At 27.0% G+C, this 22,760-nt stretch overlaps 1 protein-coding gene across 1 annotated transcript in view; it reads left to right on the top strand.

Annotated features, from left to right (window-relative positions):
* The window catches only part of LOC147080008 (discoidin domain-containing receptor 2-like), a 180,338-nt gene extending 166,694 nt beyond the window's left edge, over positions 1-13,644 (top strand). Inside the window, exons 11-12 of the mRNA XM_085946206.1 lie at positions 12,530-12,679; positions 13,492-13,644. Of these exons, the coding sequence (XP_085802332.1) occupies positions 12,530-12,679; positions 13,492-13,644 (303 nt within the window). The remainder of the gene's footprint in view (positions 1-12,529; positions 12,680-13,491) is intronic.
* Positions 13,645-22,760: the final 9,116 nt, after the last annotated feature.

The following is a 22,760-nucleotide window of genomic DNA, read 5'->3' as shown; positions in this document are numbered from 1 at the left end:
AATCTGGGTTATTTATAGGTTTATATTATTGTCCCGCCCACGATCGCCGGGCGGCTTACGCGTTAGCTTATAGTGTCGTAGGTCCCAGGTTCGAATCCTGGGTCTGAAATATATTATACAGATAGTTTTTTTCCGATTTGTATTTAGAGTCACGAGTAGGAACGGACCTAATAGGTTGAGCAAATTGCTAACATCAATTTCTCGTAAAAATAAAATCTGTTAATACAACCTCCACTCAGTGGAGGTCCATATTAAAATCTACTAATCATAACACTGCCACCCAATTTTTACTAGGTGGACACTTATAGGCCAGCTATTTTTGGAATAAAATAAATCCCTTTAACATATGAAATAGGAACAGAATGATAAATGTTTGTGAAAACTTATCAAATCAACATATTTCTCGAATTTATCGTGATTTTCACACTAAAATGATATGATTATTTAGAAAATATACACAAACTGTTTATTTAGCAATTATCATGTTTAAAAGAACGTACGAGTTAACTCGTCTATGGCTTGATGCGACATACGTGATTTGGTAGTAATCAGGCTAAGAATCGAACATGGTAAATAAGTCTCATTGTTAAGATTATTAAGAGAGTAATCTTTAGTGTTATATAAATAGTGCATCGGCAAGAGTTATTTCCCGAAGAACAATTTTTGGTATTTATAGTAGACAGTAGTCATTGATAAACAGACAATAAAATTAATATTAAACCTATTTTAAATAGTTATACTGAAAAGTTGTTACTTGCCCCCTTTTGGCTTAGTAAACTTGACATAATCCTCAATGAAGACTTAGTATAGGTAATGGTACATACGATCACAATAAATAATGATACAGACAGGAATCTAATATGTACATGTATAATGACTCTACCCGTGAACCGTTATCGGCGAAACTTATGGACACCCGAGAGTGGTTCCCTTAGGTATGGTGAGATGTGGTACGGGACGGGTGGGATAATCCCCGTATGTTTTTGGGCGTAACATAAGTGCCAGGACCGGGGCGGGCGTGTTAATCCAGGGCCGCCTCATACGACGATCGAAGCGTCTGTTTTCAAAGCCCCTTAGCTTTGCTCGGGTCATTCTTGATAGGATTTACTTTTTTGTAAAGTAGTTGAAAAGTTGATATCACTTGCGGGTTGAATGACTAAGAATGTTATCATTCAAGTCAATTTGTACCTCGTTATTTCGAATGTGGATAGTCAAGTCATTTTCACCACGTATAAGTCAGTTAAAATACGCGGCCAAATATAAATAATATGGTATGGTGTTTAAGCTACAGCATGTAAGCATACGTAAGAGGAAGCCAGTTATATAAAGCTACGGATAGTATCCATACAACCTCAAGTAAGTGAGTTTAAAAGAATTCTTTTCAATTCGCTCCACCGTAAGGTCGAATTTCAACTGATGCGGGCCCAAAAAATAGACACACTCTCAATCCGGCTTCGAACATAGGAGTTATAGAGAATTTTTAATACCGTAACATCCGAAAAGACCCGGGAGTTAGTACGCAAGACGAAGCCCAACATTAATTATTGTAGTGCGTTTTTACCAGAGCGTTGGAGCGGTCCCTTTTTTGAGTTGCTCTGCTGCAGGTCCGCTCCGAGACCTAATACTTGCTCTGGCTCCGCTCCAGATAAAAAGTTATAATAAGTATTATTTGTATAGAAATGTTAATAAAAAATTAAAAAATAAATAGTTTTAAATTAATAGTCATTATCATTATTAATTCTATTAAACAAAATCACGACAGCAAATCGTCTCTTATTATTTGCCCCTTCTATTAAAAAAGTGAGGTTATTTATCATATGTTGCCATATTTCAAATAATTCCAGTGTTGCAAAGTGTCAAAATATAATATTTTCATTGGATTTTAGGACGAAAATTTAATAATCAAAAAAAACATCCGGAGCAGTGGATCACTACATATTTTCAGTGCTCCGTGCTCCTGCTCCGAGCTTCACTCCAACGCTTTGCTTTTTACAAATGACAGCCATATGACCACTGAATGTCAGCTTATGACTTAACCGATACATCTGTCCTGTTTTAATTCATTGGAATGTGTTGCAATCCTTATACATAATATTATAAAGCTCAAAAATGTATTTTCTACTACAATAATGTTGTCACCCTCAATGAGCTCATATACGAATATTTTATAATACAACAAAATAATGAATTAATATTTAGGTTGCCGAGGCAGACAGACTTGAAAACTATCTTGCAATAGTGGTTTTAGTTCAACCAAATGGTAAACGGAATATAACATATCTTTTTATGCTGTCATAGTGATGCATATTATTTATAATAAATCTATCCTAACAAATCATGAAGATTTTGCATGTGTTTATTTAAAATGCAATTTATGGTATACATTAATATGTAAGTGAAAAGTTAATTCTACTTACATTGAAACATGAATGCATCGTTCATGGTCTTTGGCATAATCTGCTAACGTGTCTACTCAAATATTAAGATTTTTATATATACTACAGTCATGGGCCCCACATCCTGAAGCGGGCCTTCAGGCTAGGATCTTTGGCGGGCCCCCCTACCTATCGCTAAAGATAAAGGCAGTGCGATGCTCTACAGTAGCGTTTTTCAAATCGTGTACGCGGTAAAGTTAATGTGTATATTTTGTATTTTTTGTATATTTTAATAAATCTATTTGAATTATGGAGTTGCCGAGTAACGATACACAATTAAAAATTGTATCGTAAAACCACGTAATTTTAAATAATATTATTGAAGAATAATAGACCCGCAGGCGACTTTATTTACTATTTAGATTTAGAGAATTTTATTTGTGATATGTATATACTCGTATCACTTATCTGGTGGGCAATTCACGAACGAAGCAGTAAAAAACACCGCTTAACTGAAGCATGTAAAATTTTTAGTTTTATAGGAGATATTGAGTATGTAGAGCTTCGAACGACATCAATACGTGCGAGTGAGAAAGCATTCAGCATGCTTATACCTCATGTTCATGAGTTAGAGTAAGATAGAAAGTAAACATGCCAAAACGGATCGTTTGTGAATGTCATAGAAATTAAATAACATTTTTATCCATTTTGGTAATGACTTCATATTTAATCAGTACTTACTGTTAACGTTGCATGATTAAATCATTCATTGTTGAAGTACGTAGCCAATTAATCTTTAAACAGGCTAGTTACGTCTACAATATAACAATATTACAACACGGAATTTCCGTTGTATTTTGCAAACAAACATGTGTGTTTCTGTATTACAAAATCACAATAAATATTTAAGTGAGAATTTAAATTCAAAATAATACTTTCAGCGGTAATAGAAAAAATAGAATAACAGCCTGCTCACTACGTACAAATTTTTGACGTTTAATAATATGTCAAAGTCAAACGGATAGTTACTAGCGCCTCTACCGGCAAAGCGTGTATACTAAATTGCATACTGTACCCGACACCACCGGTTGACATTTAATATACTTCGTTGTAGTAGGGTTGCGCTTAGGTTGTGCAACCGGCAATACTGCTTCATTCAAGAATTGGCCTTCTGGTCGACTCACCACGCCGGGCCCTTTCTGAGCCCGGGCCCCCAGGCTAGAGCCATGTCAGCCCTTATTTTTAATTACCCCTTTTAATTATCTGGTCCACGCCATATCTACTATTATGACAGTGACATTTGATTTCAACATGTCATCGATGATAAAGGTATAGATAGTATGCATTAATACCATCACATGACTACCCTTGTAGTCCAATTCGTGAAATACTGAATTCTTATACTAGTAGTTCCAGGTTGGATTTTTTATTATTGGGCAGTTTTATCACTACTACGATTAAAAGAAACAACTGTGGTTTTGTCAGTGCCTTTGCATCACTTCAGTGTCACTTGCATCTATCAATTTGTGGGATCATCTGAGCATCCCTATAATCATCATCGATATAACTTTGACGCCTTCATGCTATTTTTTCACTGCAAAGAACTTCAAACTCGCTTTAGAATGAGAAAGATGTTTCATGATGAATAGTAATGCGGATAATTAACTTTATATAATATATACAAACGGAACTTAAATGTATGAAATTAAAGCATAAAATGACTTCTCGTCAACTTATTAAATTAGCTACAAGTCATTTTCCATTACAAGTTCATTTGAAAAGAACTTCCCGCTTATAAATTGTGCCATACACTATTATTTCTATTTCATTCATTAATATTTTTAGTTAATTACATACATAATTATATATATTACACGGATATTGCTAGTATAAGCCTTGAATTCTTTAACAAATATAGTTATATAGTGTATATTATTTAAATTCGACTTCAATTTGACATTTGAATGCATATCACTTATTGCTGTATCAAAGAGTTTTTTTACCACGTTTTTATTAGCTTGTATTCTTGGTTGTCCAGTACTATTTTTTTATTGTGTGTCCAGTACATACTTTTTCTTGTTTGTCCAAGATTTGTATTCGATGATTGAAGATTTTTAACTAACTTCCTGACTTTTAGTAGGTATGTATCAGAACACGACGACAATGCATTCTTTTAATGCTTTTAGCCATTTTTAAGCAAAATTGAATTCATTTTCATTTAATTCTGTTTTGTATGGAAAGTTATTATTGTTGGTTGCTAAGGGGGTCCTAGCAAATAAATTATTAATATATACGTGCGTTACTATGGAAATCAATATGAAATGTCAAAATGACATTTCAGTATTCTATATTTATTCAGTATTTCTATGAAGTACAATAAAAAGTTTTTATTAATACATATAATTGTCAAGTTTATATGATTCAACAGAAAATTTAAAAACGTAATATATAAAAAGTTCTTTTTATCTTGTAATTATTTAGTTTTAATTTACGTATATAGGCATCCAAAAGTAATTCGTTTACCGTTATTTTTAGGATGTATAACCAATCATTTATCATAACGAAAAATGCATATATTAAGTTCAATATACTACGCTTATGTAATATTTATGTTTTCAAATTTCAGTGATACTCAAAATGTTGAAAATTGGGATAGTGTAGTCGTGATACGAAGCTCATCAATTATTGTTGGCAGAGTGTGCGGTGTAATTAATCAGAGTCTCTTTTCCGTTTTACCTTTTGACAATAACACCACCCAGCGGCGTGCGTGGCATCTCAAATTCTTCATTGTACATGTCGTCATCAAGTCCTTTTTCTATTTTCCACACTCTTGTTTTGCACTCAATTATATCTTATGGCACTACTGTACCCATAAAATAGTTAGTTACCTACTGTATACTGTTAAGTTAACAAGGGCTTCCTTGCGCATAATTGTAAATTTCTAGAGACTTACACAGTCAGTACAAAGAAAGCATAGAATGATTAGTCAAATGAAATGTACAATTGATTTTTTTATTATTTGGATACCGGGAAGAAATAAAATAAATGATTGAAAAAAAATCTAAAAAAACACACTTCTAATGAAAAAATACTTCATAGATTAAAAAAGTTTAACCGAGTGGAATTCGAATTCGCGACTTTCACTTTCTAGGTGGGTGCTTTGGCCTCTTAAACTTTTTTAAAATAATGTTATTTATATAATAAAGAATCGAATATACTTATAAAATATACACGTATATGTATGTCATATATATTATGTACATATAAAATGTGTACAATATTCAATATTGAATAAAAAAATAAATAATATGAAATTTTATTGTTTGTTTGCAGTAATTATTAAATCAACTTCCATTATTTGGACAATGGATCCATGTTATGATATTATAAAGAATCTACATACTAAAAAAAATATTTTTGATCGATAGTTTTATTCAATTTTTACCTATTTTAAAGAAAATTTTGTGTTTTTTTCCCTCTAAAAATCTCATATTCAAAAAAATACTGATTAACACACCTATGTAGTATAATATATTTATCCTGAGAGTTTTTTGAACTGAAGTCACCCTCCTTAGTCAAAGCTATGTGAGCAGAATAATATAGAGGGCTAAATTGGAAAAGGATAATTGGGGACCAGACAATTGCATTATTTTTTTCCCGGCTTTAATGCGTTAACACTGTACATCGCCCTTAATAATAATAATAATAATATTCTTGTATAACATTACGTCATGGCAACACAGAATACTATAATATTGATTAACCTACGCACGCATATGCACACAATAAATGGGGTAATTTTATTATTAAGGCAGTGTGTGATGCGTGTAAGAATATCTAGTGACATAATTATGAAACATGCAATAAAATACAACTTAATAGAATAAATAAGAAAAAAAAATAGTATTAACTGTAATGATAATATGTATACTACATTGCTAAGCAAAAATACAGTATTTTTTGCTTTAGTGATATGAGAAGCCAAGTACCAAACTAAGTACCCTTTCTATTATATTATATTAAATAATTGAATTGTTTTGACACAATCTCTAAATAGATTAGAGATTATGTCGAAACAATTCAATAATTTTATATACCTACTATGAGAAAAAAGGTAGGTAGTTTCAAACTTGGGTTCTTATTTCACTAAAACCAAAAACACTGTCTTTTTACTTAGCAGGGCAGGATAACATAACACCAAAATAATTTGGAGTTGTCGTAATTGGTCAATAAGTTTTTAGGCAAAATGCTTTATTTAACTTTAATAATTATAATTATATAATTATAATGTTGTCAAAATATTACCTGTTGGAATGAATGACATTTTTTTAACGTAAAACTCGCAAGAATAAGCATCAAACTAATCATAATATTATATTATTATCATTTTCTTGAATTTCATATCAGAAAAATGCTATTTATACATTCGTTCAAGGTTTTTGCTTTTCCAGTTTCTTTGTTCTTCGAATGAGGTAGATTATTGCAATTTGGAAATTATCGTCATAATTGATTGTAAAATTCTATAAACTATCGGTGAATCTAAAAATAAAATAGAGAAAGTTTTTATATCGAAAAATATGGTCAGACGAGTTTATTATTTCGTTACCAAGGTTCGATTTATAAAAGGAATATAGAACGAATCCATGAATTCAAATTTTGATAATGATGTATGAGAAACTTTAACTGTTCATAATATATCGTGAATTAAATCACACAGAAAGTTCAAAATACATGCGTTAATACTTATTTTTTCCAAGGAATCCTCAGTAAAAAAATTATCGCGCTAGAGCTTGCCGTTTTGGATACTATAATATATTCTGGACACCTTTTTATATACTTTAGTAATGTCATTGTCAAAACTTTCTTCTAAAACTAAATAGGAAAATTAAAATGTTGAATATAAATAATTTAAAAAGGCAATAGTATACTACCTAATTAATATTTTATTTAATTTGATAACTAATTAAAATAATTGGTAAACACAGATTAGAGTAGGGAAATAATTGAGACTTGAATATTTTGGTGAAATAGATTTTACTTAAGAGTGTCACCAATCCAAAGCCGCAACTAAATGTCGTTGTAAATAACCAAGCTTTTAGTAATTGGTGCTGTATCATGCAATACAATAAATTTAACTAAAGATATGGTACTATGTACGGTATTAAATCTATCATCTTAAACTTTAGTTACATGTAAGTTGTACGTATGCAGTTCATCGTGGGACACTTACCCTTACTTTCACCGTGGAGTATATTTGTACGTACGCTACAATATGTGGCGAATTTGTCTTGTCAAGGTTAGGTTAGGTTAGGGTTAATCTAATTGGAACAGTACTATTTGCAAACTATCGTCGTATTTTGTAAGATACGTACAAATGTATTCCACGGTGAAACGTTCAACGAAGAACTCGTCATTTGATTAAATGTTACACGAACTCATGTTTTACGTACTGCAGCGCACGAATAAGTGTCCTGTGGTGAACTGTTTACGTACAAATTTCCGGATACATTTGACTTCATTTAAAGTCAGCTTTATGTAAATGAATATTCGCATATTATAATGAAACATATCAAATTATTATGTAAAAAAAACACTATCACACTACATTAGCTACCTGTATAAATAAGTCCTGTTCATTTTATTTGGTTTTCTTTTTATGTCAGACCTGCAACGCATTAATTATTTTTGATGCATTTTTTGATATTATGGAGTGGTCACTTTGTGCACCATCCGGAGTACATAATATTATCATAGCTACGTAAACTGCCTCTGCAAGGTGAAATCCATCATCAAGTACTGACGCCTCAGCTCACGATTTTGAGTGTTTGTCATGCATTAGTAAAATTAGTGTCCTCTTAAAATTCAAAAGAAGACATTGGTTTTCAAGGTTAAAATTAGATTATTATTATATCTGCATAATATTATTATACGTCAATTATTATTCATAGTACTTAATTGTTTTTTTACAAGTCTTAAATTAATAATTTGTAGGACACTATATTAAAAAAAGGGTACAGTTCGGTTATGAGAAATACAGCGGAAAACACATTTTGAAAATACCCGATATACCTACTGGATTATTTGTTAGTTTGGGTTAGTTTAGGTTAGGTTAGGATAGGTTTGGTTTGAAAAACACGTCCGCATTTAAGATTCTCCTTATTTTTAGAAATGTTTATCATTGTCCTTTATCACTCTGCGGATATACTATGAATAATTGCTGACTACTTAATTTACAGTTATGATCACAATATATCGCACCCCCGCAACTAAACCGCCACAAGTCCAAATTACATTTTTTTAGTTAATTACTACGTTCATCGTTTCATTGTCTATCGTTCATAGTATAATATGTATCTATATATGTAATTTTATATCTCTAAGTCATCAAATTCAAGTCAAAACTTCATTCAATATCTAAACATATTTCAAAAACACAGTACAAAAATGCGAAAGGTAAAAACTTCAAAGCTGATTTTCTCTGTTTTAAGTTTTTAGGATTGTGGCAGTTTAATTGCGAGAGTGCGATATTAGCAATTTATTGATACGACTAAAATCACTAGCGCAGAGATTGGCAACATAGTATTCGTGAGCCATTTATAAAGTGTGAGTCACTAAATTTCTATGGAAAAAATACACCCACCTTAACAGTTCACATGCTCAGCGTAGGTCAAAATGGAGCTTTTATGGTATTTTCAGAGCATAATCCTGAACATTCCTTAAACGTTGTAGATAATCTGTATAAATAATTTTGACGCCTTATTATCCTTTATATTTTAAACAGTTGCACAAAGTATTTTTATTACATAAAATAGTATTATTTTAAACCTCTCGCTCTAATGTTTTAGAATATAGTCATATTTCAGTACATCCATGTGCAGTGGTCTTAAGATTTTTTAGATTTATTACAATTTACACATAACGCATTTACAAAACCATTAGTAAAATTAATGTTAACGTTATATTATAGTGACATATCTACTATACAAATTATATTTTATAATCTTTGTGATCCCAAATTTGACAAGAATTAGGCATTTTATTATTCAAAAAATGGGCACGATTAACACATTTGAAGATAATTCTAAAGATACTGTTTGACCACTGCACATGGATGTACTGAAATATGACTATATTCTATAACATTAGATCGAGAGGTTTAAAAGAATACTATTTTATATAATAAAAATACTTTATGCAGTCATCAAATGTTTAAAATAAATGTAAAGGATAATAAGACTTCAAAATTATATAATTTGATTATCTAATGTGACACGTCGTCCTATCTTCCTAAAGACATTATTTCGTTACATATTTCTTATAATTTCGTTTATACATTATGTATAACGAAAAAATCGCCTATGGTGCAATTTTGTTAAGTAAGCTTCATTGTTAGAAAATATTTTAGTACCTTATTTGTTTTTATTGCGTTTTTTATTCTTAATTCGTATTTTTTATTTTGGTTATTTTATAAGTGGTATTATAAATAATTATCGACCTAATAAAAAATTTACTTACTCTTATTTATAAACTTTATTCGAAAATATTTTCCACTTATTATGTACATATACATTGAATATTTAATACGACCTATTAACAAACGCTTCGATAATACAATGGGTAATAAATTTATTTATCAAATTTACCGATAATCAACAATACCTTTCCATACTATAACCTCTGCATATTATTATAAAAGGGATCTTTCCCAAAAACCTTTTCGGTAGTTTCATCAATGTTTTACGTTCCCTAACTATTCTCTAAAATACGTGGGTATAATATTATTATGTACAAAATTTAGATTATGACTATGTCTATACTATTAGCTTCCGACCTGACGCTCAAATCAAGCATTTAACAAGTCTCTTTATATGCATACGACGAGGGATTAAAAAAGAATAAAAGTGACCGAATTGCCTTTGTTCGTGTTAGTATATTTTTTAAATTACCTGCCATGTAAAAAGTTTGAATTGTGTATTGGATACACTACATTTTAGAAGATGTTATACTAATAATAATATAATATTTAATAAAAAATTGCGGTCGTCTAACAAAAATAATAACAATACGTTATTTTGAAATTCCTTACTAGAAAAAAAATGGTTTTTACCTAATAGTACTCAAGCGTCATATCTTTCACTGTCATTGTAAATGTTCTTATTCTTTGAGCTTTGAATTTAATACTAATGTCATTCTAAATTTATCAAAATCATACGAATATAGTATTTTCAATTTTAAAAAATATGACATCTTGGTTCTTTAGTCACCTATGTATTGAAAAATTTAATTATCAAAATAATATGGTCTTCCTAATCTACCATTCAAAGAATTTTTCATAATTTAACTTAGGTTAGAATCATTTATTTGTTACCTACACATGAAAATTATGGATTTTTTTTCTATTGTCGTATTTATCAATCCACTTGAAATAATCAAATACATTATGTTAAAAAATTGAACATTCAAAAATAATTGAGTACATAGATGAAAAAAATATGGTTGATATTAATTAATTAATTAGAATAGAACAAGCTAACGGACTAACATCGGCATGAAAAAATACTAGTTCACCAAATGAGAAACTTTCAATAAGCACGGTATAATTTTGACTGTCTTTTCTATTTATCTGTTGTATGATTGTGTAATTGACAATATCAAAACTAGCGTTAAAAATTATCAACTAACATCTGAAGCGCTTACTTTTAAAAGCGGCTAAAACAGTTTAATGCAATTTTGAGATAAATTGAAATAACTTAATAAGTTATTTTTATTTATCTATCTTTTATTACCGTTTTAGCCGATTTTGAAACTAAGGTAGATTTTTAATAATCAATATCGACGTATTTAGCCGAGTTTTGAAATTAAAACTCAGACCATACTATGGTAGATAAATTTATATCCAACTCAAAATACTCGAAAAACAATTTCATTCGCTTTTAAAAGTAAGCGCTTCATATTATGTCTAATGGTGAATCTATCATTTTCCCAATTTTTCTCAAACTAGATCTTACTTACCCTATATAATATTTTATTTCAAGATTATCTTATAATATTAAAAACATATTGACTGGCATAAAAGCTTGCGCTCAGACAATAAACATACGTAATATTATATAGGTCAGTGTAACATTTTAATATTTATGCATTAATTTTAATTACATGTGGTTTTTACGAATAAAAACTATTAAGTCGAATGTAATTTTGACCGATGAACTCTATGCTAAAGTTGTTCGTATTTTAATTACAGATAAGTGGCATTTATTTCAAATACAACATTTATTTTCATTATCAGAAGTATATTTATATACAGTATAACCTCGTTTTTACGTGCCTGGAATTCACGTTTTTCCGGCAATTGCGTGTATTTTTTTCAGTCCCGATGTATTTCAGTACATTTAATACCCGCATTTACGTTTTTCTTTCCCGCGATTTACGTCGGAAATATTCAAAATATGCGAGTTACGCGCACTTGACAATGATTGGGTCGTGACATTCGAACAATTTTTCAATAAAAAATTTAATTGAATGTTGTTTTTTAATAAAACGTTAGTAATTTTACGTTTTTTAGAAACATAAAATTTAAATGTTCTTTTTTTCAATACCCCCCTTTTACATTTTCCCTCCAATTAGGTTTTTTTTCTTCAGTCCCTTAAAAAACGTAAAATAGGGGTTATACTGTACATTATACTAATTCATTCTCAAATAATATAATATAATATATGCTATTATTTCGATTAAATGTTAAATTTATTTACTTATTTAATCCACTTTAAATGCACGTTATTTTTTAAATTTGTATAAATTATCGTTTTGAAAATAAGCCACTCAGTAAATTCATCATTCGGCTTATGTGTTCTGCCATTTTATAAATTGGCCTGATGGTTTCAGTAAAACGTTCTTTGTGTTTACAGCATAGCGCAAATTATAAACTGTATGTTTAATAGAGTTTTCCAAATAATGCGTGAGGTGAATTTTTGATTTACGCGAAATTTATTAAACTTTCCTGGTCATAATCTAAACATACTCATTTTGCTTTTCAAACCTTCGTGACGTATTTATATGTTCACTTCGTGAGATTAGCTATGCGCTGTTTTCTTCAGCTGATTTAAGAAAAATAAAACATGTTTTTGGTTCTATTCTATTTTTTTGTCATACAGGGTAAATCTTCGACCAAAAGCGATGTTTGGTCGTTTGCAGTGACCCTATGGGAAATACTGACCTTCGCACGGGAGCAACCTTTTGAAGAGTTGACAGACAGTCAGGTGATGCAGAACTATGTCCACTTCGAGAAATTTAATGCTAAACATGTGAGTTACACATTTTTGTTAAAAACGCTTGAATTATATGCGTACCTACAATATAAAAATGTCACGCTATATTGTTCTGATTTATTTTATAGCATGCATAAGACATTTCAACATTGTTAAATAAAGCATAATATGTTTTATTTTAATTAGCATACATATATATATATTATAATACCTACTTTGTTAAAAAAAAACTACTTGAGATACATTATACTATATTAATATACCCATCAATAGAAATTACTTTTAAGAATACCTTCATTTTAAAATCATTCTTAATTAAAAGAATCAACTTTTTGACATAAATGGTTGTAACGTTTTTTAAACCTATCAAATATTATTTTATATAATTTTTAACAATGACCAAAAATATCGATGATTAATGATATAATAAAATTCGCTGTATGCTAAGAAAACTTTTTCAAGTTTATTTATATTATTCAATTACATTTATTCCATTTAACTTTTTTTACCTGTTAACGAGATTAATAATCTCTAAAATCATAAAGATTTTAAAAGTAGTAATTAATAGAGGAGTGAATATTATAATATATAAAATAAATAATAATATGCTATCTGGTCTTTTTTATAGTATAGTGAGTAACTGCTATGTGTTTCAGATTATTGTTAGAACTATAGCTAAAAAGCACACGTTTTTACTAAGATAGTGAATAGACGTGGAAAATTACCGCTTAATAAAATAAATATAAAGTCATGTACTATAGCGAACTACTTTATAACATGAAACTTTAAGGCATTTTAAAATAGTACGTAAATTTATGTGACATTGTTTTGTTTATATTTTTCTTTAGCGATTGCTGCCGAATCCAATCAATTGCCCGAAAGAAATATATGACCTGATGTGTGAGTGCTGGAGCAGAAACCAAACAGCCAGGCCAAATTTCAGAGAGATTCACCTATTCTTGCAAAGAAAGAATTTAGGTTATAATCCGAAAATGAATTAATGCAGCATACCAGCAACACTATATTACAACTTCATGTACGACAACATTACGAAACGTTTGACAATCGAAACTGTTTGAAAAAAATACTTTAACAAAAGTAATTATGTTCAATTAACGGACACTAAATACCTACCCTTATCAGTCATTTTTTTTAAAAATTATTTAGTTTTTTATATAATCTGAAATCAATCAATCACTCTACAACCAATATAATCATGGTTGCGATTTAATAGTGATGTATGTATCGGAAATCAGTGCTACCGTCATATTAATGTACATAATTTTATAAAATAATATTTACACGATATAACAGGAGGACTGGTAGTTCCTAAGGAACCTGCTAAGACGTCTGCAGCCTAGATATATAATGGTAAGTCAATTATTACCAACCACTGTAATGTTGTATTATTGCTCTTTTTAAGTTTACATATTTATATACATTTCCGTAAACAACATAAAATATAAATAATTTATTTTATTATTGTAAAGCGTATATGTATAAACCATGAATATTTACGACTTAAAAAGTAAAACAGTGTTATTTTAGTCAAAAAACGTTAAAACTTAAAGAGGGTCACTCTTTTCGGCAAGCAGGTATTTTCTTTTTGTCGAAGTAAAAATAAACATTTAAAATTGATTTATTTAGAAATATATAAAAAAAAATGTTAAAATAATCGATAGCTTTGTATAATATGCTATATAACATACATCAGTTGGTATTTTGATTAAGTATAGTTATTTTTAAAACATCGATAAAACAGTCGTTTAAACAATATTTAAAAAAAATAGTTATTTTTACAGCATTTAAAAACATATCGAAATCAAGTAATTATTATAAATCTTACTCTTTTAAAGGTAAACCTGCCTTATTTTTTGATTACTTTAAAATACACCATATCTGTGAGAGAATATCAGTAAGAGAATATGAGAAATATATTTATATTTGCGGACATGCGCTTTGACTTTTTGCGTATCGCAAACTCATTCAAGCTTCGTCGTGTTAAATATTTATTATATACTTAACAATACTGTACTACTTTCAGAATCTAAACGTTTTGATAACCTACTTATTATAGGTTTACAATGTATATCAACATAAAATGACATAATATAGTATATTATCTAACATGCTTATATGATAAAAAGTTTTTTATTGCATATTTAGTTTTGTTTACTATTCATATCAGACATACTAGACTGACCGACCGTGATGATATATTATACAGCATAGGATTTTGTAAACCTAAGAAGTAGCTATTGCGATTATTTCTTCATTAGATGGAATACAAATTTTGTAAAAATATATTTTAACGGTTAAAAAATATTTGATCTTTCTAGACTGCTGTTGTGCTTACAATTGAGAAAATACGTAGAAGCCTTTAATACACAATAAATAGTATGTTACTTCACAATGATACTATTACTTTTGGAAATAAAAAAAATGTACATAGAAATTTTAGAGCTTTATATGGAATTTTATATTTTTAGTCATTTAATAACAATTATTCATGTATGTACTACTATTATGCGTGTATGACTGAAACATATTCAGTGTACTCAACTGATACTTTACTAAAAATAAATGAAAAGTTTGGCATGTCCTAATTAATGTAAATATAAAATAATGTACGCACAACTGTATTACACTGTTTGATCATTTGCATTTTTACTAATTAATAATTATGCAAATAACTACGTTTATGTGGTGAAATAAATTTCAATTGTAATATTACGCATTTTTTTACCCATCATCATGTAGATAATATAGTCTAAGAGACGCCGAATGATATAATAAAATTTTCCAAAAAAACTAATATCAGATAATTTGAGGAACTATCAGTAATTATTGTAATACTGATTTCAGTGATCGCAAGTGATGTGGCATAGTCATAATTAGATAAGACCACTTTAAAGTTGTTAATATTTTGCAAAATATATTTCATTTTATTAATATTTTAACTTTCCTAAATAATTTCGTGAATTAAATACCTGTATGTAACATGAGTTACAGAAATGCAACTTTATTATGATTTAATTTTAGCTTTAGTTTTATCCCTTTAACATGATAAAAGATGGGAAAATACAGACGCTTATTATTTTATATTTACCCATTACATTTATTTATCAAATTGTGTACTATTAAACTTGCAATGACAATCATTTTCTTGCATTAACATTTTTTTTGTCATGTCAGCTTTTGATGCAGAATAGCCACTTTAGTATTTTAAAAAAATAGCATTATCATAGATTTTGTAAGGAATATTAATTGTAAATATGTAAATATAAAAATTGCTGAAAAATTATATTCTTAAAAATCAAAATTTTGATAAAGGTTTCGAAATATTTGAAAGGTTCTTAATAATCACTATAATGTCTCAATACTATTATAATATTTACGTTGGATGTTATTTCATCTTAAGAAGATTAATTATTCTTGTATCTTTGCCTACTTTTAAATACTAATTATTATACGTGAAATTAATTAAAACATAATCTAGGACTCCATTATGAGAATTATTTCGTCTATTTATCAAATTTTATGATTTATTTGTTTAATAAATATTTATTAATAGTTATAATATTATGACAATAATGTTACTTAGCGTCTTATACAATAATCATATATTATATTAGAGTATAACACTTGTTTCATAGCACAATAAGTACTTTTTCAAAATTTCAATAAAAATGATTAATAATATTATCTTTAAAAATAATATGTCACTATCTTTTCTGCCAATTAAAAAAAATCCATAATTTTATAAAATTTATTAGCTTGTTTAGGTTTTTTTTCATCTGACATATTATAATTTTATTGCTTATATACTAAAAATATCTAAGTCTTATATATTTTAATATAAAAGTTATCATACTAAATGATTTCTTAAACTTTAGGTAACCATCTAATAATTTTCTCGAACTCAATAATATCGCTAATATTTAATATTTTTTTTAATCAAAATTTTATGCTTAATTGTCAGTTTTATATTTGTCTATAAATTTAGTTATTAACTACCTATTGTTATTATTTTTACCGATAATGGTATATCATCAAAGCTATTTGTTTGTAAACAGATTGTTTTTTGTGCTACTTCGTACCTTTAGTTTATAATTTATTTCATTATCTTGGAAAACAAAACGATTGTATGTAGTTAATTGATGCTTTCTCAAAAAAAAATCCTCATACATATTATAAAAGTATTGATTAAATATTTCATTAGTCCGGCGTTGTAGAAAAGGGTAATTTAAATAGTAGTTTGAAAATATTAAGTTTTTCTAAAATGCAATCAAGTAAAGAAAACTCACTTCATTGTACTATTATAATGAATTGTTTTATATTAAAAAACATAAAGGTACATAAAAACAAATATGTAACTACTTATAATCAATAAAAAAATACATTTCTAATAAAAAAAACTAATTCTATAAACAAAAACGGTAAATTAATTATTACAACGATTTATTCGTCATGTTAATAAAAAAAATTATGCATATATTTTAGTCATTACATTATTATATACAATAAATGGCGTAAAAATATTATCATTTAACGTTTAAAGTCTACGCTAAATACATAGTTTTCTACGAAATGGCTATTTACTTTGAGAAAAATAAAAAATTTCATAATATGCATAATTATTATCTTTAATGTATAAAATGGTAAACGAATGATACGAGTGTAAAAAGTAAACGTTAGTTCTTTTTCCTTGCGAAATTTTAAATTTTTCTACAAGTTTTGTTGAAACACAACACAACAAAATTTAATTAAATCATCAGATAACTAAGGTACAGTATATTTAATAATAAATCGTATTTTCATTTGATCATAGTATACTATTCAAGATCGATATTTGAAATAGGTATTTAAAGTAGAGACTATGATATTATCCAACTTTGATATTTAAAGGATTTATTCATTATTTTCAATTTGAAATGTACATAAACAATACAAAAAATATTTGATATCAGCAACTACATACTCAATAATATAATCAAACCTTTCCAATTATTGTAATATGATGTAACATGGTCCCAAAAATGTATTAGTAATCTATGTTTATCAATTAATTAATAGTATATACTGTTCAGATTATGATTGGTGTTTTATGTAAGGCTTGTGTGGAGTTTTCAGTTTTTTGTAAATGGATATTGATGACCAGATACACAATCGATTTTGGTATGAAACAATAAAATATGTGTGATATAATAGTGTCAAAGTAAGAGATCCTGAAATGATACTTATTTTTAATATAGATCATAAAATATTGGTGTACATTATAACTTCAGTATTTAATGTACACGTAAGCTTTAAATATTTTTACAATGTACGATTAATCGAAGCCTAAGGGTGAATATTTGAAGAGGTTATCATAAAGTTTGTTGATTGAAATGTAAGAAAAATAATCTTAATCACAATTGTAAAACCGTATGTAACCGCTGTGAATGTTTTATGCTACTATAATAGTATACACAATGAAAATTGATCAAAATTTAAGTGTTCCAAACGTAAAATCATAGTAATATAGATGTTATCGAAACTAATAACCCCTGGATGTTTATTGTTCAATATTAATATAAAAATACTTCTACACAATGACACATGATATTGTATACATGCTTGTTCTCTATTGTCTTTTATTGTTTTTTTTTGATTATTCAAATTTACAAATTTAGTGTTCGTGAATTAAAGTTTTATATTGCAAATTTATTTATAATATTGATATTTCATACTGTAACAATTTTCCAACACTACTCGTATTTTTTTACTTAAATGCAAATTAATGTTATTGGAGAATGTTCATACAATTCTGATTTTTCTACACCAAGTTTTCTCGACCACCCATAGTAAGTTATATCATGATATTTTTTTGGGTTCCCATTTCTATAAAACTATTATCTAATGTTTTTTTGACGAATATTTTTTATATGTTAGAATTTAATAAATGACTATTTTTTTAAATAAAATAAATCATATTATGTTAGTTTAAAATAATATTATATAAAATTAAACCATTTTAAATTTTATAATTATTTTATATTATTTTAATCAATAGATACCTACTAGTTTCAAATATTTTATAAAAAATAATTGAAAAATATACAAATTATTCTACATTCTACAATAACAATATTATTTTCATTTCTAACAATTTAATTTTCATTATGACATAAGCATTTAGTATATTATATTCTGCATTTAAATATTTTTACATGTTTAAAGTTTCAATAAAGGCAAAAATCTTTTTTTGTCTTCCTATTTATTAATATATTACCATAAATTTTATGTTATCATACTGTCGCATGTGCTTCATTATGTTCGAAATACGTTTAATTGTTCATATAATACTTTGTATAAGTCTATTATCATATTTTAAAAGTTATGTCGTCACCCTGTTTTTAAATTGCTGTAAGTGCGAATGACCTTTTTGAATTTCTATCGCTCATGTAATTTTGTTCTCTCTTCAGTATATTTTAAGTATTATTAAAAATCTCACTTACAACAAGAATGGGCAATTATTTTTTTTTAATTTTCGTTTTTAATTAGTTTTTTTATAATAGAATAGAGTATATGCACTACACATACATTATTTTTATTGATTTTAAACTAATTACATCAATCAATAATTACCACTGAAAGCTGTGTCATTTTACTTTTCGTTTTTGTGTCATTATAACTTTCTTCTCATTGTATTATTTGTTCCTTAAGGATGGGTAATTTGAATTTTTCACTTTTCGTTGTTGTGTCATTATACCATTCTACTCTTTTTATAAATTATTTATTAAAAATAGGTATTTTGAATTTTTTACTCTTCGTTTTTAATTAGTTTTTTTTATAATAGAGTATAATAGTATATGCACTACACATACATTATTTTTTATTATTTAAAACTAATTTCATCAATCAATAAAAATACAACAGAAGGCTGTGTCATTTAACTTTTCGTTTTTGTGTCATTATACCATTCTTCTCCTTGTGTTATGTATTCCTTAAGAATGGGTAACTTGATTTCTTTTTTTTTTTGTTTTTGTCATTACACCATTCTACTCCCTTTGTAAATTATTTCTTTAGAATACGTAGTTTGAATTTTTTTACTTTTCATTTTTGTGTCATTATAACATTCTACTCTTTGAATAAACTATTTCTTAAGAATACGTAGTTTGAATTTTTGTGTCTTTATACCTTTCTCCTCATTCAATTATCTGTTCCTTAAGAATGGGTAATTTGAATTTTTCAGTTTTCGTTTTTGTGTCATTATACCATTCTACTCTTTTTGTAAATTATTTCTTAAAAACGGGTAATTTGAATTTTTTACTTTTCGTTTTTAATTAGTTTTTTTTATAATAAAGTATAATAGTATATGGACTACACATACATTATTTTTATTAATTTTAAACTAATTTCATCACAATATCAACATAAGGCTGTGTCATTTTACTTTTCGTTTTTGTATCATTATACCATTCTTCTCCTTGTGTAATTTATTCCTTAAGAATGGATAATTTGATTTTTTTACTTTTTGTTTTTGTGTCATTATACCATTCTTCTCCTTGTGTAATTTATTCCTTAAGAATGGATAATTTGATTTTTTTACTTTTTGTTTTTGTGTCATTATACCATTCTACTCTTTTTGTAAATTATTTCTTAAAAACGGGTAATTTGAATTTTTTACTTTTCGTTTTTAATTAGTTTTTTTTTATAATAGAGTATAATAGTATATGGACTACACATACATTATTTTTATTAATTTTTAACTAATTTCATCACAATATCAACATAAGGCTGTGTCATTTTACTTTTCGTTTTTGTATCATTATACCATTCTTCTCCTTGTGTAATTTATTCCTTAAGAATGGATAATTTGATTTTTTTACTTTTTGTTTTTGTGTCATTATACCATTCTTCTCCTTGTGTAATTTATTCCTTAAGAATGGATAATTTGATTTTTTTACTTTTTGTTTTTGTGTCATTATACCATTCTACTCTTTTTGTAAATTATTTCTTAAAAACGGGTAATTTGAATTTTTTACTTTTCGTTTTTAATTAGTTTTTTTTATAATAGAGTATAATAGTATATGGACTACACATACATTATTTTTATTAATTTTTAACTAATTTCATCACAATATCAACATAAGGCTGTGTCATTTTACTTTTCGTTTTTGTATCATTATACCATTCTTCTCCTTGTGTAATTTATTCCTTAAGAATGGATAATTTGATTTTTTTACTTTTTGTTTTTGTGTCATTATACCATTCTTCTCCTTGTGTAATTTATTCCTTAAGAATGGATAATTTGATTTTTTTACTTTTTGTTTTTGTGTCATTATACCATTCTACTCTTTTTGTAAATTATTTCTTAAAAACGGGTAATTTGAATTTTTTACTTTTCGTTTTTAATTAGTTTTTTTTTATGATAGAGTATAATAGTATATGGACTACACATACATTATTTTTATTAATTTTTAACTAATTTCATCACAATATCAACATAAGGCTGTGTCATTTTACTTTTCGTTTTTGTATCATTATACCATTCTTCTCCTTGTGTAATTTATTCCTTAAGAATGGATAATTTGATTTTTTTACTTTTTGTTTTTATTTCATTATACTATTCTTCTCCTTGTGTAATTTATTCCTTAAGAATGGATAATTTGAATTTTTTACTTTTCATTTTTGTGTCATTATACCATTGTTTTCCTTGTGTTATTTATGTTTTAAGAATGGGTAATTTGATTTTTTTACCTTTTGTTTTTGTGTCATTATACCATTCTACTCCTTGTGTAATTTATTTCTTTAGAATGGGTTATTTGATTTTTTTTTACTCTTCGTTTTTGCGTCATTGTGCCATTCTTCTCCTTGGGAAATTTATTCTTTTCGAATGGGTAATTTTAATTTTTTATTTTTCGTTTTTCTGTCATTATACCATTCTACTTCTTTTGTAAATTATTTCTTAAGAATACGATATTTGAATTTTTTAGTTTTCATTTTTGTGTCTTTATACCTTTCTCTTCTTTGTGTTATTTGTTCCTTGGGAATGGGTATTTTGATTTTTTTACTTTTCGTTTTTGTGTCTTCATACCATTCTATTCCTTGTGAAATATATATTCCTTAAGAATGGGTAATTTGAATTTTTTACTTTTCGTCTTTTTTTATAATATATTATATTATGTGTAGTGCATTTACTAAGTTTATTTTAATTAATTTTTTTAAACGAATTTTACTGAAACCGTTTTATTGTTTATATTTTTATATATTATCATAATCATAATATATAATATGATTGTATTTTTTTAGTATTTGGTTCAATTTTTTTATACGTTATGTTTCATATAACAGTAATTTATACCTATTATCTATAAAAATAATCTATCTTTTATTAAATTTACATTTATTATGACAACATTGAGAACAATTTTTTTTAACATGCAATTTTATCTTTACGGTTTATATTAGATTTCTACTAACAAGTTACTATGTATCTTTTTAATAATATATATCTAGAATCTTTAAATTTTTCGTTTAGATTATGTAAATATATTTTTATTACTTTTTGATAATCAACCTTATAGTATGGTTAATTATTATTATTAAAAGTGCTTATTCCGTATTATTATTGATGAGCTCTTGAATTTCGTTTGTGCATTTTTTCAATTTTCAATTGATGGGTAGGTAGTTAGGACCATTTTGATATTGATATTAATTATGAACGTTTGTTTTATCAATTTTATTAAACATTTTGATAATCATTATTATATAGTTAGGCTTACTTATAATTTTTTGATACTTTCAATATTCATAATTATATTACTCTATTTTTAAGATGTTTTTGTGTGATTTTTACTTTATATTAGATTTATGTAGTAAACACATCATCAATCTTTTTTACTTATATAATATGCTTTAATATTAATTTACAATAATTATTAATACTTTCAGTTTTTAATTAATATTTTTTTTAATAATATTATGTGTTCTGATCTACATCAGATTTTTTTAAAATCTAATGTTTCATTGTGTGATTACTACACTATAAGAAATATAATTATATATGTGTGCACAGCACATGGACCAATAAAACGTTTATAGCAATTCAAAATGATACCAATTAGGTATG

This window comes from Rhyacophila brunnea, unplaced genomic scaffold (genome assembly GCF_057557595.1).
Source record: "Rhyacophila brunnea isolate RB1 unplaced genomic scaffold, BYU_Rbru_1.0 scaffold_1, whole genome shotgun sequence".
NCBI classification, from domain to species: domain Eukaryota; kingdom Metazoa; phylum Arthropoda; class Insecta; order Trichoptera; family Rhyacophilidae; genus Rhyacophila; species Rhyacophila brunnea.
This window is presented reverse-complemented; position numbering and strand designations above follow the sequence as displayed.